At 47.8% G+C, this 27,095-nt stretch overlaps 2 protein-coding genes across 3 annotated transcripts in view; one reads left to right on the forward strand and one right to left on the reverse strand.

Annotated features, from left to right (window-relative positions):
* Nucleotides 1–11,908, forward strand: part of LOC105066495 (DNA repair protein RAD51 homolog 4) — a 36,829-nt gene extending 24,921 nt beyond the window's left edge. Inside the window, 2 exon segments of the mRNA XM_074343034.1 lie at nucleotides 9,881–9,927; nucleotides 11,556–11,908. Of these exon segments, the coding sequence (XP_074199135.1) occupies nucleotides 9,881–9,927; nucleotides 11,556–11,769 (261 nt within the window). The 3' untranslated portion in view covers nucleotides 11,770–11,908.
* UNC45B (unc-45 myosin chaperone B) lies at nucleotides 1,652–26,722 on the reverse strand. Of its 2 annotated transcripts, XM_010951842.3 has the most exons (20): nucleotides 26,565–26,722; nucleotides 26,036–26,203; nucleotides 25,455–25,491; nucleotides 24,110–24,285; nucleotides 22,720–22,809; nucleotides 20,461–20,628; nucleotides 19,692–19,860; nucleotides 16,808–16,978; nucleotides 16,026–16,197; nucleotides 15,401–15,701; nucleotides 14,369–14,463; nucleotides 14,078–14,219; nucleotides 13,296–13,436; nucleotides 11,972–12,099; nucleotides 11,005–11,071; nucleotides 8,711–8,824; nucleotides 8,231–8,346; nucleotides 7,302–7,419; nucleotides 5,143–5,298; nucleotides 1,652–2,452 (listed from the first exon to the last, which is right to left on the reverse strand). In XM_010951842.3, exons 2-20 carry the CDS (start codon nucleotides 26,201–26,203, stop codon nucleotides 2,192–2,194), a joined length of 2,790 nt encoding a protein of 929 aa, XP_010950144.2. In that variant the 5' UTR covers nucleotides 26,565–26,722; the 3' UTR covers nucleotides 1,652–2,191. The 2 variants fall into 2 exon arrangements, with proteins under 2 accessions (XP_010950144.2, XP_045370281.2); XM_045514325.2 differs by lacking the exons at nucleotides 26,036–26,203; nucleotides 26,565–26,722 and adding an exon at nucleotides 25,814–26,025.
* Between the last annotated feature and the right edge of the window lie 373 nt (nucleotides 26,723–27,095).

Here is a 27,095-nt window from a genome sequence, read left to right on the forward strand (position 1 = left end):
ATGGGCGTTAGGGTTATTTCCACTTGGGAGCCATGATGAAAAATGTTCTCTTTCATTGTATACATGCTTTTTGGTGCATGTAAGTACATATTTCTGTTAGCCCTGTACCTAGGTGTTGCGGGCTGTTTTAGTGAATACTGCCTGACACTTTTAGGGGATACCGCCAAATACATTTTCTTAAGCGGCTGTAGTAATTTACATGCCCATCTGCAATGTGTAAGCATTCTAGTTACTCCACATTCTCACCAACATTTGGCTTTGTCAGTGTTTCTAATACTAGCCATTCTGACAAGTCTATAGTAGCATATCATAATACTTTTATTTCCCATTTTCCTGATAACTAGTGAGGTTGAGCATCTTTTCATATACTTATTGGCCTCTTTTATGACATGCTTGTTCAAGTGGTTTGCTCCAATTTTATTTTTCTTCTTGATAGATAGTCATTACTATTCTTGACTCTTTGCATTTTCATATATATTTCAGAAACAACTTATCAGTCTCTGTCCCCGAAAAGGCTCAAAGTTTGGTTAGCGTTTCATGGAATCTCTACGTCAATTTGGGGAGAATTTACATCTCCAGTGGAATGTTGAGTCATCCAATCCATGAACATGGTATCTCTCATTTATAAAGATTTTCTTTTATTTCTCTCAATATTTTACAGTTTTCTATGTAGAGTCCTTCAGTGTCTTTCATGATTTATTCCTAGGTATTTGATGTGGTCTATGTTCTTGTAAACGGCATCATCTTTTAAATTTTAATTTCCCGTTACAAGTATACAGAAACACAATTGATTTTTGTAAATTGACCTTCTGTCTAAATTCACGTATCATTTCTGAGTTCATCTGTAGATTTTTCCCATATATATATATGTACATGCACACATGTATAGTCCTGTTGTATGAATTATTTGAAAGTTTTATTTCTTGATTTTTCAATCTTTGTTTTTCATTTCCTTTTCTTGCCTCATTGTACTAGCTAGAACCTCTAGTAGAAAGCTGAATAGAATTGCTAATAGCAAATATTGTCTCATTCTTAGTCTCAGGGGATCATCAAATATTATTTGGACTGTAGCCTTTTTGTAGATAATCCTTATCAAACTAAGAAAGTCTCCTAATTTTAATTTACTGAAACATTTTATCATGAATTGTTTAATTTTATTGAATGTTTTTCCTGCATCTATTGAGATAATCACGTTATTTTTCTTCTTTATTCTGTTAATGTGATAAATGGAAATGTAATGCAAGCTAGATATATCAGAGTTGTCCCTGGGAATTTTGCTTGGTTATTAAGAATAGTCTTCTCTTCCATAATTATGAACCATAACAACTATGGAAGCCTGGAACTTCTGGAGACTGTCTTTCCCACCACATGGAAGGAGCCTGCCAGAAATTAAGCTCAACCCAGAGGAAATCAAAGTCAGGGGATGAGGCAGGGGGATGAGAGAGAGAGAGATAAAGGCACTCACAGAGAAAATAATATCAGATGACAACATTTGAGCCCTAGATTTAACAATGTCAGGCCTTTCCCTGTATTGACAAGATATATGAACCAATGAGTTCCTTTTTTATTCTCTTAAAGTATTTTGAGTTGATCTTATTTATATTCATCCCATCCATCTTGCTTGGAAGATTTCCCCAAGCAAATTGCAAAATTCATCTCACACCGTTTATTGAACATAAACTATATTTCCATTACAGTTGGCTGGGACAGGGCACTGTAGCTGAAACATGCATTTCTAAGCAGCTTATTCAAACAGTATGGAAGGGAGGATATAAAAACCAGCACAGATCAGCATCCAGATACACCAGCATTAACCTTTATATTCACACACCTGTTAGGTCCTAGCTTACCACACAACCCATTTTCCAACATAAAGAACTTCAGCCGCTTATCCTGGCCTTTGGAATGGGTACAGAAAGAATTCCCCAACCTATCTTCCTAATCACAGATGAAAATTATTCTAGGAATCTCTGGAACATAAAAGATGTAAGGAGTAAGAGAGCTAATGAAAGACCCAATCTTTCCTGGAGCAAAGGGCAAGAGTCACAACTCAGGGAGCAATTACGTCCGTCTTTTATATGGAGGCTTCCTTGTCACTGCTGTGATCCCCAGCTGAACTGACACCCCAGGAGGTCTCAGCTCAGAACTCTGCACGGTACAGGAGCAGCCCCAGCATCCCCTGGGCTCCTGTCTAAGACACTGGTTTAATGAAGCCATATTCCATGCATTTGATGAGACATTCCCGAGCTGTCTGGACCACTGCTGCCCTCTTCTCATCTGGCTCTTGTTTGCCCACCACAGTCAGGATCTCCAGCAGTTCACTCTCCACCAGCTTCTTGGCCAGCTCAGCATCAGCTGCCAGCAGGTTGTAAGCAATGACCAGGCCCCGGTGTTGGACTGACAGGCGGTCATGCAGGCAAAGCCGCTGTAAGATCTCCAACCACTGAGTCGTCTGGAGGTGGGGAGGAGGATAAAGAAGGGTTGGAGGAATCAGTTGGGGGACAGACAAACGAGATTTTGGACTAGATAAACAGAAAGCATTGGCCAGGCTCAGATTCTGAGCTCTGAGAGGGCAAACATATATCTGCTTATCTGTCTGGGTCTCAGCTTCTGCCTACTGGAGCCCCTTGGGACTCGCTAGGTGATGCCCATCTCCTTACCAGGGCCAGGGCAGCAATCAGAGACCTAGAAGGAACTTGAGATAATCCAGTCCTTTCATTTTATAAGTGGAGGAACTGAGGTTCAGGGAAAGGAAATAACTTAGCTATGGTCACACAGCTGGAAATAGTAAAGAGCAAACATTCACCCATCCATTTAATTTTTAAGCATCTTGAGAAGCAAAGGACAGGCCCGCTGCCTGCCTGAGTGGCATGGGGATGGAGAGTGTTCAGAAAGGGGGATTCTAACCCTGGACACATATGCAATGCCTGCTTCTGCCCACCCAGGTGCCCTTAGAGGCATGCCCTAGGCATGCACTCCACTAGCCCTGACTTCAACTGGAATTAATACTGGGGTCTGGAATGTGTCCTCTCCTCCATTCCTCCCCCATCTCTCTCCTCCCTTCCCAGTTATGAAGCAGCCCCACTGGGGCTGCTTGGGGAAAACAGGACTCTAGACCCCTCCAGTCACCCCAGGACACAGGGCTGGAGCTGAGAACAGAACCAGGAGGCTAGACATATCATTCAACAGACACACATGAGCAACAGAATAGAATAGTTATCAGTATGGGATTTGGAGTCAGAGAGACTAGTGTTCGGGTCCCAATTCAGCCCCTTACCAACTGTATGGCCTTAGCTAAATTATTTAACCTCTCCAAGCCTCAGGAGCCTCATCTGTCATCTTTTATGCCTACCTCACAGCATTGTGATGATTCAGTGATATGACGCATGGAAAGAGCTTAACGTGGGAGCTGGAGCATCGTAAGAGCCCCAAAGTAGATGTGGACAGGAATGATGATTTTAGGCACTAATCCAGTGATTTCCCCTTTGCTTCCTCGTGCCTGTTACACCCTTCTTTAGTCAGCAGGGATACCTTTCTACGTGCACCCCTCTCAGATTGGAAGACAGACGCAGGAAGAAAAGGCAAATTATTGCTTCTGAGCAGATTTTTGTAAACTCTGCACTGATTCTCCCATCACAAGGACAGGAAAGGAAAGTTCAGGTAGCTGTGGTAGGGTTCAGGGAATGATTGAACGCTGATGGGTAACTGATCATGGGTCCAGCACCCATCGCTCCCAGGGACAGGAATGCAGCCAGGATTCCTGAGCCCCTCGGGAAGACAAAAGAAGTGGTCAGGAGTGGGTAGCAGTCCTGAAGGCTTTCAGTCCCCTCCTATCTAACTGGCTGTGTGGCTTTAGGCTATTACTTTTCTGAGCTCAGTTTCCTCATCGAGAACTAAGGATAATAATCATCATGCCCACTGCACAGGGTCATCGGGAGGGTGGAATGATATAATAGACATAAACACTTAGAGAAGTGCCTGGAGCATCATAAGTGAAGGAGTCGCAGAGCACCCCACCTCTGATTTACTGAATCAGAATATTCGATGAATGCACGAGGTCCTGGGTCCAATCCCCAGTATCTCCATTTAAAAAACAAATGAAAAAGAATATCTAGTAAAAGTGTTTTAACCAGCCTTCCAGGTGACTCTTACACACCTTATAGTTCTGAGAAACTTGCCTTCGGGAAAGTGCTGAAGGCAAGGGCCAAGCAGGATGAGTTACATCCCAGAGAGAGACCCCTCCTCTATTGCCAGGACAGCATAAGCCCCCATGGAACTTAGAGAAAACACACACACACCATAAACCCCCGTAGAACTTAGAGAAAACACACACACACACACACACACACACACACACACACACACACACACACACACACACACACACACACACACACACACACACACACACACACACACACACACACACACACACACACACACACACACACACACACACACACACACACCATAAGCCCCCATGGAACTTAGAGAAAACACACACACACACACTTACCTTAAGCTGACTATCTAAAAGAGCCTGCCTTTTAAAGTAGACTTGCTTTAATATGTTTGAATTGAGATGTCTACATTTTTTTCACTGTCAGTGGCAATGATGCCCACGAACTAAGTTCAGTTTGGTGAAACAAGGAAGGTTTCATTTTGCACCCCCATGTTTGTGACTGTGTCAACATCACTTCTATTACTCCTGCCGAGATGGCCACAGTCCCTCCAAAGGATCTGGTCTTCACATTCACTTAAGAGAATCTGCCGCCACTTTACCAAACTGCGAGCTCCCTGTGGTACCCCAAACACATCCACACTTCTCTGGGGGAGCTTGGGGGCTCCACAGCAGTAGTTAGTGGTTGTTATTATTCTTAAGTAATGAGTCATAAGCGCCACCAAAGGCAGTGGGCAATTTGAGTTGGCACACTTAGGGAGTCCAATAAACGAGCGTAAGGGGCAGAAGTGTATCAAGTCTTCTCTCTTTAGGTAGTAGGAACAGATCCCCAAGGGGCTGGGAAGAGTTACCATGGGGGCTGGCCTCCCTCCAGGGGATCGTACAGGGCAGTGAGGTCTTGGGGTGGGGAGATTCTCTAAGAGCCCGCCCAGCCTCTTCCTGCCCCCAGGGCCCGCTCTCACCACTTGAGTCATCTTGAGGCACAGTTTCTTATGTGCTGCTGTCAGCATGGCCAGGGCCCCTGCAGCTGCATTCTGCACCTTGTCATCATCCTCCCCACAAAGCAGCACCACCAGCTTCAGCCGGTCATTCCCATCAGCCAGGAACCTCTCTTGTACCTAGGGGAGGCAGGCAGATGGCTCAGAGAAAAATGCCCCCACCTGCCCAGCCTGGAGAGGGAAAGATGCATCCTGAGCCACAGTGTCTGACCCAAGATCCCTCGGAGTTTTCCTTTGAGCGGCTCGCCCATGACACCTCCTCCAGGAAGTCTTCTCTGATTAGCTGAAGGGGCAGCCAACTCCTCCAGCTAAAAGGTTAAAGAGAATAAGGGATTCCCCACATAGCATCCTCCATCACTTCTTTTTGCATTCAACTCTCCACCCCTCGGGAAAGGGCAAGCCCAGACTCTTGAAGGGGAGATGTTCCTGAGGAGCCGTGTTTCTCTTCTCTTTGGGGAAGCCCAGACTTTTTCTCCCACCACAGATAGGCGTTCAGGGTCTGCCATAAAATGACTCTGCAGTCCCTGAGGCACAGAGGCTTGGCAGAGCAAGGGACAGTTGTGTAGTTTATGTGGTACTCAAGAGCTGCTGTACCATTCACCAGGTGAGGGATGCGGCTTCCCAAGAACCTGAAAGCCAGGAGAAGAGCCTCCCAGGGCCCGGGGACCAAATGCGGCCATGAACTAGTTTTCCTCATGGAAGGCAAGTGATAGGGGTTACTTCCAGGCCACCATGGCTGAGTGCTACAGGGGTCTCCCCCGTGCCGTGGTCTGTCTCCTCACTCGCCATCTGAACGCAGACCACTCCCAAGGTGGCAGAGGGGTAGACAGTTCTTTGTGGCGCAGGGCTCTGGTGATACTTACTGATGATCAAAGAAGCCTGGATCCCCAGGTCATTGCTTGGAAGTGAACCTTCCAACCCCAACGTGAGCAAGAAATGATGTGAGTGAGAAATGAGCTTCTGTCCTGTTGGGACCACTGAGCATTTTGATTTGGGTTGTTGTGGCAGCTGGTGCTCCTTTGGGAAGGCGATTCCCCCTCTCATTGCTCACCCTTCCCCTTTCTTTGGACGCACTCTCTCCTCCCACTTGGCTGCCAGGCCCCCAGCCCAGCCTCAGGCCAGCTCCCTGGTGACCCGTGGTAGCTTTATTTCTTTTGATTAACAGGCTTTCATGGATCAGGTTTTCCTCCTATAACAGGGAGAAGATCCAAGACTTGAGGGAAGAACTGAGGGTGGGATGGGGGTACAGCTCAGTGGCAAAGCGTGTGCTTAGCATGCACGAGGTCCTGGGTCCAATCCCCAGTACCTCCATTAAAAAAATAGTAATAAAGTAATAAAAAATTTTAAAAAGAATTGAGGGCAACAGAGTGGCTCTCAAACTCACCCCTACGTAAGAGCCCAGGAGGGCCACTTGGCCTGGTTCTCATGGTAACAAAGGACGTCAGATTTCCACCCTATTGTTACCTCTGATGAGACTAATACCTACAGACACAGCAGTGTTCCAGCAGGATGGAAAGAAAGACATTCATTCATCGCATGGTGATAATTTATCCCAGTACTGGACCATGAAGCCACTGACATGTTCTGAATTCATTTTGTTTTTACAAATCCTGTAATTCTCCTGTGAATTGCATTATCCTAGTGCATTGCAGTTTCTATGGAAACAGTGATCATTCACTAAATGGTAATGTTTAACATATTCTAAAATTGTTTGTCACTGTTTTTGCCCTGCTTCATTCTTTTATACCTGTGGAGCTGCAGCAGTTGCAAGTGGTCCAGCTTCTCTTGATCTGTAAGAGGCCCTGCCTATGAGACTATTTAGGAAGTAACTTGGGGAAATGGCACTTTGACCCCATCCAGCCCAAGCTTTGGGGTCAAAGCCCCAGCTGGGGATGATGTTATTTTGTATGTTTTCCTTTGTCTCCTTTGTGCATATATTCTCCTGGGGGTCCCTACAGGGAGGGGTGCTGTAATCTAGGAAAGACTCAGGGATCCCTGGGTTCTCTGGCAAAGCGCTACCTTAATACCATTGTAACAGCCCCCAGTCTCATGCCAGGCCCTGCCTTGTGGCCGAACTCTCCGTGCCTTGATCAGCCCCCATCCCCATCCTCAGCCCTCCTCACCTCCTTGTTCACCACCATGTTACACATGCACTCGGTGGCCGCCTGCCGCAGCTGGTCATGATTCTCAAACATGTAGTTCTCAATGTCTGGCAAGGCCTTCTCCTTAAAGATCTTCTGCCTAGGGTGTGAGGGGTGGAGGAAGAGAGGCCACTGAGTCTTCTGCAGTGAGCATTTGGTGTTTTTGGCCACCCCTGGGCCATCCCACATCCTTAGCCAACATGGTTTAGGTGGCATTAATCCCACCCCCACCTCCAAGAGGGGCACCCAGTGACAGAGCCCAGCATCTTGGCCATTGCAACAGAGTCTGGGATAAACAAGTCACCCAGCTGGAGATTTTTTTGTATCATTGCTGGGGAATGGCTTTCTTTCTCTCTCCTGTTGTGTATGAAGCCAAGAAGGTGTGAGATCTGGGGCAGCCCTTGTGATTATGAGACAGGGGAAAAGCCCATCTGAGAATTAAGACAATACAGACAGAAGACGTGGAGAGAAATAGGACCTGGGACGGCTTTGACACCCCTGTATCAAGCCGCACCTGAATCCGGATTACCCCAGACTTTTTATTTACATGAGTCATTAACTTTCCTTTATGTTTGGAGTTGGAGTAAGTTTTCTCCACTCACAATCAAAAGAATTTCAACCCAATACATTCCATATACTCCATGATCCCCCATTTCCGAGAAGGAATACGTGGTATCCCCACGCATCCACTTGCTCTCTTTTTTTCACTACTGCAGATGGAAGTGTCTTTATAGTTCCTTTGACTTTGTACACTCAATGTGGTTTTCCAAGTGCTAACTCAGATCCCTCTCACAGTCATTTCTACCCCCTGCCTTGGATCCTGTCCCCCAAGGAAAGCACGCACAGTACACATGACATGTTCAATTTAAGGACGCCTCTCTTCACCCCTGCCCCCTCCACATCCCACTCACCGGAGTTTGTCACTCCGCTCAGACAGGTTGGTGAGGCCCAGGAGAGCCTCGTAGTTCTGGAGCCCGTCCCTCTCTGTGTCCAGGAGACTCACGAGGGGTCGCACCACCTCATAAACCTATGGGGGAGAGGGTCAAGTTGTGGTCGGATGGATACCGTGTTCCCCCAGTCCTTTATAGTTGCCCAGCTCTAGAATTTCCAAAGCACTTGCCCGCCCACTGTCTGATTCAGCCTTCACAGTGCTCCTGAGAGGCGGGATTAGTTCCTTTACTTTGCAGACGAGAGAACTGAGCTTCCGAGAGGACAGCCTTTTTAGTTCAGGCAGAGCCAGACCTGGAATCCACCCACCTCCAATTCATTGGCCTCTTCGTGAGGGCACCATGCCCCCCCTCCCAGGCCAGGGGTAGGGTGACAAGGGGAAAGGTCCCTGGGAGCAGAGGAGACTCCTCCCATCACCCCCTCTCACCCCCCTAGTTGCTCACCCGCTCCCCAGGGAAGGCGATGTCCGGATTGGAGACCGCTGCGATCTTTGCTAGGGCGTGGGCTGCCTTCACTTTGCCCACATCTGTGCCCTCCAAAGCCAGAGGAATCAGAGCCTGCAAGAAAGGGCACAGTCACTCCTCGGTCACAGACATGCAGAGGCCTCTCTCCACGCCCTCCCTCTCCAGCTGCTGTCTGTTCCACCCAAAGTTCAGGAAGACTCAGCAAGGTAGCCAGTTCTTGAGCATCACAGAAAACACTGAAATTCTTAATCACAGATTCACTCCCCCCAGTTCCCAGCACACGTGGAGGTCTTCACTCACACTCTCCCCTACCCATCCATACGTTTGTTTGGTTTTTGGAAAAATAAATAGATCGATACACTGATGTTTTGCTTTCTGCCTAAGTCAAACCTAATCAAAACAGCAGTCATTTATTGAATGCCTACCATGAGCCAACACTTTAAGTGAATTTTCTCTAATCCTTGTGACATTCTGCAAAGTGAGTGTGTGATTTTTTTTTTTGCCACAAACATTTGGTTTTATTTTATTTATTTATTTATTTATTTGAAGTACAGTCAGTTACAGTGTGTCAATTTCTGGTGCACAGCACAGTGTCGCAGTCATGCATATACATACATATATTCGTTTTCATTTTCTTTTTCATCAAAGGTTATTTCAAGATATTGAATATAGTTCCCTGTGCTATGCAGAAGAAATTTGGTTTTTTATCTATTTTTATACATAGTGGTTAACATTTGCAAATCTCAAACTCTCAAATTTATCCTTTCCCACCTCCTTTCCCCTGGTAACCATAAGATTGTTTACTATGTCTGCGAGTCTGTTTCTGTTTTGTAGATGGGTTCATTAGTGTCCTCTTTTTTCTTTTTTTTTTTTTTTTTTTAGATTCCACATATGAGAGACATCATATGGTACTTTTCTTTCTCTTTCTGGCTTACTTCACTTAGAATGACAATCTCCAGGTGCATCCATGTTGCTGCAAGTGGCATTATTTTATTCTTTTTTATGGCTGAGTAGTATTCCATTGTATAAATATACCATAACTTCTTTATCCAGTCATCTGTCGATGAATATGTAGATTGCTTTCATATCTTGACTATTGTATAAAGTGCTGCTATGAACTTTGGTGTGCATGTATCTTTTCAAAATTAGAGTTCCCTCTGGATATATGCCCAGGAGTGGGATTGCTGGACCATATGGTAAGTCTATTTTTAGTTTTTTGAGAAATCTCCATACTGTTTTCCATAATGGCTACACCAAACTACATTCTCACCAACAGTGTAGGAGGGTTCCCTTTACTCTACACCCTCTCCAGCATTTATCGTTTGTGGACTTTTGAATGATGGCCATTCTGACTGGTGTGAGGTGATACCTCACTATAGTTTTGATCTGCATTTCTCTGATAATTAGTGATATTGAGCATTTTTCATGTGCGTATTGGCCATTTGTATGTCTTTGTTGGAGAATTGCTTGTTTAGGTCTTTTGCCCATTTTTGGATTGAGTTGTTTGTTTTTTGGTTATTAAGTTGTATGAGCTGTTTATGTATTCTAGAAATTAAACCCTTGTCAGTCTCATCATTTGCAAATATTTTCTCCCATTCCGTAGGTTGTCATTTTGTTTTATTTATGGTTTCCTTTGCTGTGCAAAAGCTTATACGTTTAATTAGGTCCTATTTGGTTTTGGGGTTTTTTTGTTTTGTTTTGTTTTTGTTTTTGCTTTTATTTCTATTGCCTGGGTAGACTGCCCTAGGAGAACATTGCTAAGATTTCTGTCAGATAATATTTTGCCTATGTTTTCTTCTAGGAGGTTTATCATATCTTGTCTTATAGTTAAGTCTTTAAGCCATTTTGAGTTTATTTTTGTATAGGGTGTGTGATTTTTTTCCCTTGTTTTACAGATGAGGAAACTATGGCTCAGGGAGATTAAGTAATTTGCCCGAGGTTATGCAGCTAAGAAGGGAACAAATGAGGACAGGACAAGTCTCCTCTAGTGGAGCCCAGGGTCTCTATTCCTTCCAAAAGCAAGGAGGAAAAATGAGATTCCATAGTAAATCTCATGCCGCATCATAAACTCAGGCAGAAGCTGGTTTTGGGCACAGACAGCAGAGATCCCTGAATGACCGTATTCCAGGAGGTTGGGTTGGGGTAGGGAGTGCATTATTCTTGGGCCAGGCCAGGAGCATGTGCACACACAGACATACAGACACACACACGCATGTGCTCTTCCCCATTGGAGCACTTTCTAGAATGGCAAGAAACTTATCTTGCCCGATTACCTTGCCACCACCTTGAGCCACGATGGTGCCTCGGTCCTTTGGGTTGTCACACAGTGCCAGGAATACCCTGGAGGACAAGGATAAAGGACATTCAGAGCCAACAGATTAGACCCAGTGAAGCCTTGGGAAGTGCTACCCCTGTGCGCTTGCCCCAGAACTAACCTTGGGAAGATACTGCCATGGACATAAGTGGCTGGGGAGGACATGAGGCAAGATGCAGCTGCAAAGAGCTGCCCTATTTCTGTTCAGGCTCATAACAAATGGCTTCCTGCTGCCCGCCACCCAGGAGAAACTCTTCAACATGGAGGCGCCCCAGGACTTCTGTGCTCTGGCCCTTGCCTCCCTCTCTGTTCTCATCTAGCACCCCTCTGTCCCCAGGACTTCGTGCTCCAGGCATATTCCAGGAGAACCCCGTCCTCATTCACTCATTCTCCCTCCATCCTTAGTGTCTTTGCATATGCTGTTCTCTCTGCCTGGAACCCTTCCCTCCACTGCATTTGAGGGGCTCCTTTTTGTTCATCAGGGTTTCCCTGAGTTGTCACATCTTCCAGGAGGCGTTCCAGACTGCCCACCCACCTACCCTCCAGTCTGGCCAGTTGGGTGCCACGGCTTGTGCTCCAACCAGCCCTCTGTATGTCCCTCCTCGTGGCACCCACTGCACTTTGTAACTGTGAGCCTGTCTGCCTCCACATCGGGCTGCACATCCGTGCCTTTCATCTCGGGAACTGCAGGGCCTGGGAACCAGGTGAGCAGAATGGACAGTGACCTCTTTCCTCCCAATGCATTTGCACCTGTGATGGCCCACCTGCCATGTCGCTTCTCAGTGCTGACCTCCTTCAGTCTCCTCTCCAGGCCCCCAGTGGCTCATTCCCTCATTTACCACCCCCCCCCCAGTATCTCTATCTCCCTGCCCAGCCTCCTGCCTCCGGGCCCCTCAGCCCCCAGCCCTGGCCTGCCACAGCCGCACCTGGCCAGCAGCTCTTTGGTCTGGTCGGTGAGGATGGCATTGTCTGCTTTCACCATGCAGGCCAGCGCCGAGATGACGCCGGCCTTCAAAAGCCGCTTAACCCGCTTGTCTACAAAGTCCTTCTTGTCCTGGGGAGATGAAATGATGGTAAGGAAATCCATCTCAAAGACTCCGTTCACAGAGGAGTAAAATAGAAGGAGCATCCAAAACACTAGATCACTAGATGACCCATACGTGACTTTCTTGCAGAAGGCTGGCTTTCCATCAGGGTGAGCATGCAGAGGGGAGAGAGGGGAGGTGGGCAGGAGTGAGAGGGGAGAGAGAGCAGACAGAGCTGACATAACAATGGACTGGGTTTTGCTGGAAACCCAGAGTCCGCCCTGGAGTTAAATACTCCATATAGATAATCCTTAGAGTAGCTAGAGAGCTTGTGGGAAATCTCTAGAAGCCAAGTTTGAACTTCACGGCAGCAGAACATGCTATACACACTCGCTTGCATGAAAAACCATGCAGCTTTATAAACTGGTTTAGAGAATGATATAGCAAGGGGGAAAACCCCTGGAGTATTTTTCCCAAATTGGGTACAAAATGATGACCACATTCTGATTATAACTATTAAAAGGAAAAAATGCACAGAACAAAAGAGCTTCTGGGGGGTGATAAACAAAAAGGCTGACAGTGGTCAGTGGGGAGATGATGTAATTGCAGGCAGCCATTTTCTTTCCCTAACTGTCCCCCTTTTTGTTTGTTTTGCATCATGATTATATGATTTTGATCATTTAAAAAAACTAACTGCTTTACTGGCTAGAAGTGTGATGCACATATATTCACATGCAAACCACACACAAAATATAACTTTGTTTGCAGGGAATCATTGTGGGGAGGGCCGCAAGGGGATTTGTGACATCTGGGCTGCTGCTTAACCATAGCCTTCCTCTTCTCATCATTCGTACCCATAGCCCCAAACCTGGATATCCCAGAAAATGAAATTTTTATAAATGTGGAAAACGTGAAATACAACTGTCTGATGTCCATGAAATCAACAGCATAAATTGCAAAACGTTCATCATGGCTCCATTTGGTCTCTCAGACTACAAATTACTGATTCCCCTTCCCCCTCCCCCTCCACAGAATATTAAAACTAAGAAAAAACAGAGTGCCACCTAGTGGGAGAAACTGACCATGATCCTCTTCAATGTATCTGTATCTTCCACCAAATCCTCCCAGACACAGACTGCACAGCACCTGAACATCACTAACTTTCCTTCAAACCTCTCTGACGGTCTGGTGGTATAGGCCCCCTCCCAGCCACCCCCATCCCCACCTTGGGATGCTCCTCAGGCACGTGCTGCTTGGAGAACTTGGCGAGCTGCACCAGCTCAGGGATGACCTCCTTGACATCGTAGCTGTTGGTGCAGTTCACCAGGGTGGTGGCCACCGAGTACAGGATGGTCTTATCAGGGGTCTGGAGGCAGGAGGTAGGTGAGAAGAGGGGACAGGCACAGAAGGAACCTGAGAACAAACCGCTGCTTCCAAGAAGCTTCCTCTCTTGGCTCTTGTCTCTGCTCGCATAAGGTGGGCAGCAATTTCTCCTGCCCCATCAACAACACCCTTGAGAGCATAAATGGGAGTCCTCTGAGTGCCCTCTTTGCTTTGTGCCCCTTTCAAAAGCTTTCCATCAGACTGGGGTGGGATGCGGTGGGGGCTAGACTCCTTCTGCTGGAAACTCCCTCCCATACTTCCGCCCTTTAGTGATGAAAAAGAGCCAGAGGGTTGGTCCAGCAGAGGAGGAAAGGAGTCTGGGAGGGACTTATAAGGAGGGGCGGGCCCAGAAGATGCTAGGTACCACCTCTCAGTCCTTCAAGACCTCAGTCCCAGGAGTCCCAGGGAAAAAAAAAACCAACCTCTTGTTCATCCTCCCACTGCCTGGAAGGCATGAAGAGGAAAGATGAGATCAGAAAAGAGAAATGACCCACCCTGGTTTACATGAAGAGTAAAGGGTAGAGTCAGAATGAGGACACAGAGATCCAATTTCTCAGGCTCAGGGGAGGCTGTGTGAGTCCAAATCCAACCAACCCTGAGGCCAGAGGTCAGGGCCACACTTGCCTTGGCCAGCTCAAACATGGCCTGCAGGGCAGGGATGTCCTGAACAAAATCATCCTTCACATCAGCGTCCAGCGTGAGGTAGGCCAGGCCCTCCACTGCCCATCGCCGGGTCCGGGTGTCTATGGACGCGTTGCACAGCCACCTGGGGGAGGGGAGACACTGGGGAAGGATGCCAGGGGCAAGAGTGAAGTGATTCAGGGGAGTGGGCAGCAGGTGGGTGGCCTATCTGGCATCCACTAGGGCACATCCTGGAGAGGAGACGGTGGGCCTGGGGAAATAAGACCCCCTTACTTGCGACACTGTTTGGCCAGCTTCTCTGTGGACCCTTCAGCAAACTGCCGGAGACCGTAGTCTGTGCCGCCTGCAGAACCAAGTTTACAGAGTCCCTGCGGAGGAGGGGAGACATGGAGGATCAGAGACACCAAGGCTTGGGGACAAAGCCTGGCTTAAACAGGTCCCTGGGGCTGGAATCCTTTGCCCCTTTTCTTTGCCTGGATAAACTTCAGCGCGTCCTACAGAACTCAGCTCAGGTGTCACCTCCTCCGAGATGCCTTCCCTGAGGCTTCCCGGTTAGGGTAGACGTCCACAAAGCTGGAGGCTTTTACCCTACCCCTTCCCTCTACTGATGCTTTGTGTCTTCATTTTGAAAAGTCAGCACAGGAGAATAGTAACCAGATCTGAAATCGCAATGAGAAAACGTATGACACAAAAACTGGCAGTGAAATCATATTTTGTGGGTGACAAATTCGGATGGGCAGGTGTTTACCTGGGGAAAAAATGTCTCCCGTAAGAGAAAACCCACCATGGCAGCAGATAAAATTCGTTTTTTTAAAACTGATATGAAAAACCAGATCAGTGACTCACATCCTCACTGTAATTGCTGACAAGAAAAAGGTCAATAAAAGTATTTTCCGTAAAAATAAAATGGAAAAAAATGCAGCAGGTTTCACTATGCTATGTAGAAACTGATTAAGGAAAAACTGACTTTTTTGGTTGTACTGGGGATTGAACCCAGGACCTCAGGCATGCTCAGCACGCACTCTACCCCTGAGCTGTACCCCCCTACACACCCCCAAACTGACTTTTTGGAGTCTGCACTAAAACTACTTGCTGGACAAAAACTCAGCAGTGTTAATTTCACTCCAAAGCATTGGGGCGAACGTCGTCAGGGCTCCGCAGCAGGATCCCCCATTCTGAATCCATATTCTCATAGCCTCCTGCTTGTCCCCTTGCTCTGGGTGCCTCCTAACACGTGGTCTCCTCACGTCTCCTTTCTCCGGGTGTCCCTGTGTCCCGGATGAGTCTGGTACCCGGCCCACTTACCACCAGCGTGCGGATCTTGATCTTTTCGTTCTTGGTGGTCTTGTAGATCTCTTTGAGCAGCGACACACCATTGGTGATGATGAAGGTGGCACGGCTGAGCTTGGTGGACGCATGGATGAGGGCCTCCACAGCCACCAGCTGGTCTGTCTCCCGCTCTGAGCCACACAGCGCCACCATCATCTCCATCACACCTTTCAGTCCCAGCAGCTGATTGCCCAGGTCAAAGGGGCCTTGCAGGATCCCTGACACTGTCTGGATGGCAATCACATTCTTGTCCATGTCCTGGGGGTCAAACTTGCCCCTAAAACACAGGGCAAGCATGGTCAAGAAAACTGGCCAAGGAGGAGGTAGGAGAAGTGTATGATTTGGGGGCCACATGAGTGTGCCATCTTGGAAGCACATCTCCCAGCCCCAGTACAGCCTTCGGATGACTGCAGCCCAGGCCCACATGTGACTGTAACTTGTCAGCCCCAAAGCCAGAACTACCCCACCAAGCCTCTGACAAACTGCTGTCATGTTGTGAGCCAATAAATGGTTTCTCTCATTTTAAGCTCCTAAATTTTGGAGTAACTTGTTACACAGCCACCGATGACTAATACAGAGCCCGCCCCTTCAGGAAACTCACGTGATGTACTCCTCGCAGATCTTGCGGAAGTGATCGCGCTCCGGGTCACAGCGCAGGTCATCGTAGAGCTTGTTTATGAGGATAGTGGCCAGCATGCGGGTGTTGTCAGTCAGGGGCAGGCAAGACGGCAGATCTGGAACCTGCCCCACCACTTTCAAGATCTTCCTCAGGCCTGTGGGATGGACGGCAGCAGGTGGAAGATGCCTGCTGGGCCCTGTCCTCACAAGCAGCCCCCTCACTCAACTGTGTCTTATCTCCAGCTCTCTCCGCCTGCCTTTGGGCAGCGCATGGCTTATCCAGAGTGGCTTATCCCTGGGATGGGGCCAGGAGAGCCAGGTTTTACACCTGACTCTGCCCGAACCTGAGCAATCCCCTTCCTGCTATGAGCCTCTATTTTCACATTTACAAAATCAAGACTAGTTGATCTCAGAGGTCTCTACCAGTGCTGACAATCTGTGCCTTGATATATAACCTCCCTCTAATACTGTTTTATATTCTCTTTTCCCCAGACTTCCTCGCTTGTCAGGAAACTCCACCGAGATGTTCCTCAGTGTGTTGTGTTCTCTGCGTGTGTTCAGGTCCTGAATTCAGAACCTTGACCTACACCCTCACCAGTACACTGGTGGATCCTAATATGCTAATACACTTTCCCGGCTTTTCAGTTGGGAATGAAGACTTCTCCCAGACAAGAGCCATACCCCTTCCACTTTCTGCTAGGTGCCTGGTACGCTGGTTGCCCACTGAAAAGGCTGGGGTGAGCCCCGGCCCTCCCATCTCCTCACCGTTATCCACCACATAGATGGTGCGTGAGTTGTCTTGAATGGCAAGGTCCTTCCTGGGGACATTCTTATTGAGCAGGTTCAGGGCCTGATCCCTGCCCTGGCCAGACACCTTCTTACTGACCAGCATGTCGAGCAGGTGGTTGGTGATCTGCTTCAGGTCCTTCTTGGTGTCTGAGGAAGGAGAGGACAGTGGTAAATCAAAAGGACTAGGGAGTCTCAGGGCTGTAGAACCAGTGATGGCAGAGGCTTCTGGAAGGACTCTGGAAATACTGAATCCACTGCTTCCTAGATTTTGGAATTTCCCAGGGAAGTATAGTATTGCCCATCTCACTCCAAAAAAAGGAAGGGAACTCTCTAAACAACACCCCCAAGGGGTCCTCCAGCCACTCTGAACGCTGACCTCTGCAACAGCCTATTCCATACGTGAACAGCTCTGGTTCTTAGAAAGTTCTTCACTCCCAGGCAATGACTGGCAGGGATCCAGAGATGCTTCATGCAGTTCCTACTACACTGATTTAATAAAATGTTTTCCAGAAAGGAAATTTACACTCCCTACATACATCTTACTCCCCACAAATTCAGGCATGCTGGGAGCCTGAATTTCAAGCCTTTGCTGGGATACCAGCTCTTCCCTGTTCACTGCGGATCTTAAAAGCAAATGCCTCTTCCTGCTTTTGCCCTGTCTGACCTTTCTGGAACTTGGAGATTTTTGTCCTCATTCTGAGTTGGAGCCCAAGGGCAGGCAGGTAGAAAATGAAAAATCGCCTAGTCATGTCATATAAATCAATGATGAAGAAATGGGGCTATTTAACAAGAGAAGGAAAGACATGAGTGGACATGAGATAAAGGTATGTCATGAGACTTATTCTGTGGGACTCCAGAGGGCAGAACTGGGACCAGAGGTGGGTGGAGCTACAAGCAGATAGAGCTGAAATCACTATATGGAAGAATTCTTCAGCAGAGATGTCCAACAGCTCACTACCTCCTGAGGAAGTTGCAGTCCCCAATGAAACATGCTCTTGGGGAGTCTCCTCCCATACTGGCCCTGGGTTGGTCTTGTGATCTTATGGCACACCAGGAGGCTTAAAAACCCTTGCACAGTGGGCTTGTCCATTCAAAATGCAGCCGCCATGTTACACAGAAACTTAAGCTGCCTGCCAGAGAGGCTACAAGGAGTAAAACCAAGGTGCCCTGGCCAGCACGTCCAGTTAACCGCCGGCCATGAGTGAAGACATCTTGGACCCTCCAATGATTCTAGTGCAGAGAAAGAACATGACTTGCTGATCATTACAACAGTAAGTCAGAACCACATCAAGAATTCAGGACTCCAGACAGGTCAAAATTATTAATCTCCAAAGAGCTCTGCTGAATCAATAAGAAAAACACTGATACTCCAAGAGGAAAAATAGATAACATGAACAAGCCTTTTCAAGACAAAACCAAATGGCTAATAAGAATAAGGAAAAATGATCAATATCATTAGTTAATTTAAAAAATCCAAGCAAGATAATTTTTACCTATTGAATGGGAGAGTATCAGTAAGAATGACAGTATTCGAATCTGGTGAGAATGATTTGAGACTAGAACTCTTACCATCACTTGGTGAGAGCACAAATTGTTGCACCCTCAGAAAGGAATGTGAAAGAGCTTTATTTACATTCATAGCATTTAACTCCAGTTTCTAGGAATTTGTTCCAAGAAAATAATTACAAATGCAAACAGAGATTTACATAAAGAATGGCAACTGAAATTTTTTTATAAGCATGCAATTAGAGACAATCTAAATCTCCAATAGCATAGGGCTGATTAATGAATTATAATATTGCCATACAATGGAATATAATAGAATTATTTAAGGTCAAATTTTCTATGAGTGAACCTGCCTCTGTGCCCTTCCCAGGCTGAGCAGGAAGTTCGAAAATGATGTCTAGGACCTGGATGTGCAGGAAGAAACATGAGCTTGTATGTGTATATATGCAGGAATGAGACAAATGTCAAAATAATAATTATTAAAGTCAAAAGGAATCCTCTTTAGGAATATTAAATGGTATGCAATACTACTACAATGCTTAGAAAGGGGAAAAACACAAAACCGCCCATAGCTGAATTCCAGCTTTGTTAAATAGATATTTATATGGATGGATAGAAAAAAAGACTGAAAGGATACACATGGCAGTGATAATAGTGATTATCTGGAGACTGGCTTGTTTTTTTCATCTTCACATATTTCTAAAATCTTTCAAATATCTCCAATAAGCCTCTGTTTCTTTTTTTAATTGTATAAAAATACATAAAATAAGATGCACCATCTTAAAGCGTACAGTTCAGGGCATTAAGTACACTCACGTTGTTGCATAACCATCACCGCCATCCATCCATAGAACATTTTTCATTTTACACAAGTAAAACTCCACACCCATTAAATAATAACTCCTCATTTCCTCCTCCCCCAGCCCCTGGCAACCACCGCTCTACTTTCTGTTTCTATAAGTTTGACTGTTTTAGAAAATGCATATAAGTGGAATCACACAGTACTTGTCTTTTTGTGGCTGGCTGATTTCACTTAACATAATGTTCCTCAAGGTTCACCCATGTTGTGGCACGTGTCTGAATTTCCTTCCATTTTAAGGCTGAACAATATTCCATTGTATACGTAGACACCACATTTTGTTTATCCATTCATCCGTCGATGGCCACTTGGTTGCTTCCACCTTTTAGCTGTTGTAAATAATGCTGCTATGCCTCTGTTACTTTCATCATCAGAAAATAAATGGAAAAATAAAACCTGAACACCTCTATATAGAGGGAGTGCCCAGTCCGAGGTGGTAACTGACTCTTCCTTGCCCCCTACCCGCCGGCACCAAAACCGAAGACTGTCTCCTACCCAGAACCAGGGCCTCCTCCTTCCTTCGATGCTCTTGCTTGTCCTCCCCAGACAGAGCGTCGATGATGGCCTGGAGCAGGTTGCAGACGGCCAGAGACATCTCCTGGTTCTCCACGGCCATGAGGCTGCAGATTCGGTCTATCCGGACGGCGTGGAGAATCGCTGTGGCCTAGAAGCCCCCCCCCACCCCACCCCAGCAAGAACCACAGTCAGCTGCCTACACTTCCCTTCCCTTCCAGCTGCCGGGCAGGTTAGGGGGTGGGTGATAGCCACCCAGGCAGTAGGGACGTTCGCCCAGGCAGCTGATGCCTCATGGGGCCCATGGCCTGGAAAGGCCCTTGACACAATCCAGGCCCCTTTCCAGAGGTGCAGAGCTGCTTTGTCCAATATAGTAGCCACTCGTGCTGGGGAAGTCACTGAACACGTGCAAGGTGGCAAGTCCACTTGAGATGGACTGAATGTAAGATGCACTCTGGATTCCAAAGACTTAATATGAAAAACAGTGAACTCTCCTCATAGCCTTTGCATTCAGCTCTTCCTCATAAACCACTTTCAATGAATTTATCTTTGCTTAGTTAGACCCACTCCCAGCTCAAAGGAAAACGAGAGGGTCAGCCTCTGTTGGATCCGGGACCAGGCAACCAAGGTTGAAGGGGGACACCTTAGACATTGTATCAGGGGCTGTCATGCCAGCCACGCCCTGCCCACATGCCCACTCCAGGTCCTCAGACTGGCAGCCATCCCCACCATGAACCCCACCCCGCCTCACCCTCGCTCGGTGTCCACTGCACATGCCGGACAAGGTCCGCACCGCAGCCAACACCAGCTCAGGCTTCTTAGTGTCCACGAGCTGCAGCAGCAAGGCCACGCCGTTGTTCTGGAAGATCCTCTCTGCCCCTGCTTCCTCACGGCCTAGGACAATGAGGTTGTTGGCAGCCTGAAGGAGGGAGGAAACCATGAAGGTCGTGAGGGAGGTCTAGCTACCGAGGTCTCGGCCATGGGCCAAGGTGAGGAGCTGGTGTGAGGACTGGGTCTTCAAGACATCTTTATATTCTCCCGCCCTGTAATCCCATTTCTGGAAACGTAACCCAAGAACATAATTCAAAACAGGAAACAAAGTGACTTGCAATAAAGTTCTATATTTCAGCCACGAAAGTCACGAATGAGAAGACTCCTGAGTAACTTGGAAAAAACATTGATAAGTAGAAACAGAATCCTCGGTTCACTTGGATTGCACTTATGGTAAAATAAAACTGTGTCTATATGCGTGTGGATAAGGAATTTTTAAAGGTAGAGAAGTGTTCAATTAAGGAGGCTGTTAGACTGAGGTGGCTTCAAAGCCTTACAACTAAGTAAGCAAACCCAAACCTAACCTTGTATTGCCTTAAGGTTAAGAAATTGAAATTTAGAGACAACCAATCATAAACAGCTAAGTAGGCTTTCCCAAGTAATGTAATTGCTTAAACCACAGCCAATCAAATAATTGCCTTTCTTTGCTTCCACCTCTTTTCTGTGAAAGTCTTTCTCCTAGTCCCTGTCGGTGGAGGGTCCCTCACCACTTCTGGTTTGGCGCTGCCCAGTGCAAACAGATTTTGCTCAAATAAACTCTTTAAAATGTTAATATGTCTCAGTTTATTTTTTAACAGAAGTGAAATGTCTTTACATGGAGAAATATTTTCCTTTAAAATTTTCCTTGAATATGGTTTTGACATTTTTCTGTTCATCTGTTCAGGGTAATCTGAAGTTGCAGGGTTGCTCCAGAAGGCTGGAGGTTGTGGGCAGAGGAAGCACTAGCTGGGATTTGAAAGCCTTGGGTTTGAGTGCTGATTCTGCCACATGCTAGCTGTGTGACCTTGAGCAAGTCATAGCACCTCTCTGGGCTCCAGATTGATTTCTATAAAAGTAGACAGTTGAGCTAGGTTTTCAAGTATCTTCCCAACCAAAAACCTTCCTCCTTGAGGATACATGTACAGTCATTCCTCAGTATCCACAGGAGATTGGTTTCTGGACCCCCACACATAACAAAATCCATGGATGCTCCAGTCCCTTACATAAAATGGCATAGTACAGTCGGCCCTCTGTAACCGCAGGCAGCCAATTGTGGGTCAAAATCTCCAGATCTGGAGAGGAGGACTGGAGCAGGACTTCAGACCATGGGGTTGGGCAAAGAATTCATGAGGCAAGAAGAGGAAGAGGTGGGCAAATAGATGGAGAGTAAGATGCTGGGGAGGAGGCTGATCAGGGAATTCCAGGCAAGCATCAGCAGAACCGTCATCACTATCAGTCAAGGGCTTTGTACTTTCCAAAGCGCTTTTATCTAGAACAACTCATTAAATCCTCATAAGAGTTTGTTATAAAAGATATTTGCATATTATATGGACTTATTGACCATAAAACTAAAAAATTCCCCAGGCACTGTCTGTCAAGTTCTTATAAATATTCAGATGTTCATTTTTTCTCCTCTGAAGGAATAGAAAAACATTTTTCTAATGCAACAAATTTGGCTAAGAGGATAATATTATGAATAAATATTTTCATGTTTCAGAATGACTTTTTGCAATATTTTGAAATAGAATAAAACATTTTAATGTGTCATTGTATCTCAGGGTCAAAACTAGGGTGAGGCAAGTAAGACACTCCCCTTGGTTGCAAAATTTACAGGGACACCAAAGACCTCTGTAATCAAGATAAATGATATTTATTGCAATATTTTAAAATATCAAAATCAGTGCAATGCAAAAAAATCCGTGATAAACAAAACATCAAAAAGATAAAGACAGGATCCAACCCTGCTGCATGACTCTCCTCAGTGGTGTCACCCTAATCCCGGTCCTTTTTATAATTCACCTTGTTTTCTAAACTGCTTAACGTTTGGCCCGTCTTTGTCCGCTTCCTCCAAGGAGCCGCTTCCCGACTCCCGGTCCCGCAACCTGGCAGGGCGTTGGGGGCGGAGCCTACAGCCGATGTGCTGTTACCCAGCGGGTCCCGAGAGCGCCCTCTGCTGACCAGATGGTTGCCCAGCACTCACCTTCTCCAGTTTATCGGCTTCACTGTTTCCGTCCAGGAGAATTTCAAACATTTTCTGAACCCTCGAGTCTGTGGAGAACTGCACACGAAGCTGAGGAGAGAGGAGCGAGTGGGAAATGAGGCAGGCCGACATCCGTATCATTTCAGTCGGCTCCATATAAAGTTCATCTCAGTTAGTATTAGGGTAACTAGTCTTCCTGCTGCCCTCCATCATTCATTCATTCAACAAACATTTACTGAACAGCTACTACGAATCAGACACTGACAGATGCCGAGGACAGAATTGTGAACAAAATCAAGTCCTTGCCCCACAGAGCTCACAGTCTAGTTACATTCACTGGCCCATTTGGTCTTCACAAGTCTTGGAAGGCAAAGTATCATCACCCCAATTTTGCAGTTGAGTAAACAATTACCTAGTAGATATTTAAATATGGGCTAAAACAGAAATATATCTACAGGATCAGACCCTGAAATGGTTTTCAAGTCCCTGTTTAAGCAAATTAAAACCATTATTTTCAAATGTCTCATCCCTCACTCTCCCAACCCCAACCCCAATGCTCTGAAACTTTCATAAAATGACGTAACCAAACATCGTCTCCCATCTTCCCAGCTCCTTCAGTACCTCCCACTGCTTTGTTCTGCTGGTCCACAGTGCCACCTATTTCCCTCCTGGGATCATTTCCTTTCTTGGGGGTGGGGGAATCTCTCATTCACCACCCCTACTCTGATCACTCTTTAGTCTGTATTTTGTCAGCCCTTGGGTCTGCACTCTGGACATTATGCTGTGGTCCCCCCTGGGGGCTGCCCCAGGCACACAGGAGTTACTGTGTCTTGGAGCACGGAGCTGTGTGATCAGTTACCCTCCTGCTCTTACAGTGGAGAAGCCGACACCCCAAGGAGCCCCTCAGAAAATTGGTAGCTAAGCCAGGACTAGGGTGCAGGATTCTTCACTTCTGGTCCAAGTTCTCCTAACACCACTTCATTTTCCTAGAAAAGATTTCCTGTCCTTACTGGTTCCTGGCTCTCCTCCATTCCCCAGTAATACCCTCCCTTCACCTTTTCTAGATTTTTCCTGCTGCCTTTGTCATCCTAGAAAGAGAGGAAGATTGTACTGAGGACACACTAAGTTGCAATTTTTTTAAAGAGGCCTCCATCTGGAATTTGAATGACTGATGTTCTACTTCTGGCTGGCTTGCATGCTCGGATAAGCATCACAGCATCTCTGATCACTCACAGACAGGTGCACCTGCTCGGCTGTTCTTCGCCACGTGCCCACTCCATCCAAAAGTGTGGAGGTTGGCTAGCCCTGACCTGGGGTCCTGTTCCCCTAACTTGTCCCTACCAGGAATAAGGGGAGGTAACCAGGGCTCGTGGGAAGGGGACCCGCTCACCTTCTCCTGGATGCTGGTGTTGAGCCTCCTTAGAGTCTCCTGGAAGTTCTGGTTCCGTGGCTCCAGGGTGGCACAGCGCTGCACATCCTTGAAGGCCTGGTCCAACTTCCCCAGGTGCTCCAGTGCCTGGCATCGCCGATACAGAGCCTTGATGTCCGAGGAGTTGATGTCAATGGCTAACGAGGGAGACAGGGAGGGCCTCAGGGGACTGGCGTGCAGACCACCTTCCTCCATCCCCCACCGCTGCCCCCAACTCCAAGGCTTCTATGTCTTGGAGTATATGAACCCAAGCAGACTATCTGGCCCAAGGCTCCCCTTTGTTAGGGAGGCAGAAAGAATCACAGTCTCAAGGTTGCAAGGGAGCTTAAGGGTTATCTCGCCCAATGTCTGATGCTCCAGCCTCTGTTCCATGATCCCTGCCAAGTGCTTATCCAACTGGTGCTTGCATACCTCCAGCAGTGGGGAGCTCCCTCCTTCCAAGGCAGAAAGCTCTTCCTTCTTCCTACCAAATGTATCTCCCTGTAAACTTGCCCTTTTAAGTCCAGCCCTGGAACCTGTGAGATGAAATCCAATCCTTCCTCCTTGTGACAGCCTTTTAGGTATTTGAAAGCAGCTCTCCATCCCACCTGGGAGCTCAAGCTAAATATTGCCACTTCTCTCAGCTGCTCTTCAGGGGATGTCCCCTCCCAGCTGGGCCCCTCCCTTCTGAACTCACTCCAGACTATCTCTGTTTCTCCTAAAAAATGGTGACCAAATCAAAATCCAACACAGACCTGCGCAGAGGAAAATCCCCTTCACCCTGCATATTATAGCCCTAAAAATACGGCCAGGAGAAGACTTCCCATTTTGATCACTGTTTATTCAATTCCATTCTATTCTAATGATCACACACTATCCTATAGGCTATTGAGGCACTCCAAGGCCAGCGCTGATGGATGTTTGTTTCTCCTAGTGTCCTCCCCTCAGGATGCCTGGCCTCCCCCAGAGTGGACCAGGCTGATGCCCTGGTTCTGAGGACACCCCACCCCCACCCCACTGTGAGCATATCCTAACTTACAACAAACTGGCTGTGTCATTACTGTGACAAAAGGATTTCTGCAAGCATCCTTCTCAGAAGAGAAGCTGCCCCCAGCATATTTAATATGTAAAAATGTGACTCCAGTCTGGCTTTTCTCGAGCTCTCCTTTCACATAAGAGCAGTACAACTGAAGCCCCGCCTACAACGCCTAGGGTGACGTTTATACAATCTGTAATTCTTGTGGGTCTCAAGAGCTTCTTAGACAAAACAGGGATGTGGGGTGGGGGGGTGGGGTAGGGAGGGCAAGGGCAAGGTGAGGGGCCTCACCTCTCGAAGCATCTGAAGCCGCCTGAACATAGTTCTCCTGAGAAATGGGGAAGGAAGAAACTCAGTTAGTGCAGGTCCAATGCAGAGACAGCCAGAGAGGGTCCCCGAGGTGCAGAGAGGGCTTGCTGGGAGCTGCCACTGTCAGAGGCCAGAGGAGCGCCCCCACTGGGCATGGAAAAGCAGGTGAGCTTTGGCATCAGGCAAACTGAACCCAGGTCTGCCACTAACGACCTGGAGATCTTGGGCCAGTGATGGAGCCCTGAGCCTTGAGTTTCTGCCTGTGATATGGGCCTGACAGCAGCAGTGGCCTCCCAGGCTGTCGGTAAGATGCCACAAAATAACATATGAGAAGCCCCCACCTTCCCCACCGGCACGATGCCGGTTCCCATTAGGCTGGTTCCCATCTGGATGGGTTTCTGTCTCGCAGAGGAGTGGGGCAGGCGGGGGATCCAGGAAAGCAGTGGGAGGTGCCGCTCTCCACCCTGAGGGGTCCAGGTGAGAGGGCTGGGTGACAGACACAGGGATCAGGGTGAGGGGGCTGCCTCCACACCCTCAGCCCCCTGTCCCTCCCCAGCCCAGACCGTTTTCAGGCCACAGGCCGCCCGGTTCCGATAGAGCGTGGCCAGCAGGGCCTTATCCTTGGTCAGCTTCAGGGCCTGGCTGTAGCTCTTGGTCGCAGCCTTGTAGTCCTGCAGCTGGAAATGTCGGTTCCCTTCCTCCTTCAGCTGCGCAGCTTCCATCTCGGCCATCTGTCGGGACAGGAGCAGGTCCGTCTGGCCAGCCCCTCCCTCCAGACCCAGCCTGGGCTTGTGGCCTGAGGTCTGGGGCTCTAGGGTCCCCACCCCCCAGAATGGGAGTTGAGGGTGCTGCCTGGAGGGGAGCCACCCCAGCACCCGCGAGTCCACTACAAGGAAGGACATCGCAGCATTTGCTCTGAGCGGGGCCTGAGTGGAGGGCGGTCTCAGAGTCCCTGTGCCTCCCTCCCTACCCTCCCAGCTGGACGGGTGAAGCCACCCCACCAAGGGCCTGAATTCTCACTACAGGCCTTAAAATTCCCTCTGGGTCCCCCTTCTCCCTCCCCAGTCCAAGGAGCACTCCAGGCCAGCTCACTTTCTCACAAGGACGATGCTCTTGGTCCTTCTCCCTGGGGGTGTCACTCCTCTGAGCTCCCGTGTGAACCCCCAGCCATCCAGAGTCAGTCTGTCCCTCCCAGCCCCCACCCAGGAGACTTTATCGCCCCTGCCAGTGGCTCCAGGCCTTATTTGGCCACAGGGGCAGGTGCCCCTGGAGTCTGTCATCGATACTCAGGGCCCTCCCCCTCCCCAGACTGGTCAGTCATTACCACGTGGAGGTTCTGACTAACCTCCACCCTGGCACCCCGCTCAGGGCCAGTCCTGGGGGCTCAGGCACTCATGCCCCAAAGAGGGAGCGAAAGATCCAGAGGAACAGGAATCCCCCAGCTGACACCCCCCTCTCTAGGCACAGCTATAATGCTGCTTCTCCACCTCCATCCCAGACAAACAACCCCTCTCCCATCCCCCCACCGCTGCTATTTTGGGAACAGAGTGACAGCTGAGGGGCTGTCAGACTTGGACTGCAGAGCAGCTGCTCAGGTCCTAGAACAACTGGAGACTTCCAGAA

This window comes from Camelus bactrianus, chromosome 16, assembly GCF_048773025.1.
Source record: "Camelus bactrianus isolate YW-2024 breed Bactrian camel chromosome 16, ASM4877302v1, whole genome shotgun sequence".
NCBI lineage: Eukaryota > Metazoa > Chordata > Mammalia > Artiodactyla > Camelidae > Camelus > Camelus bactrianus.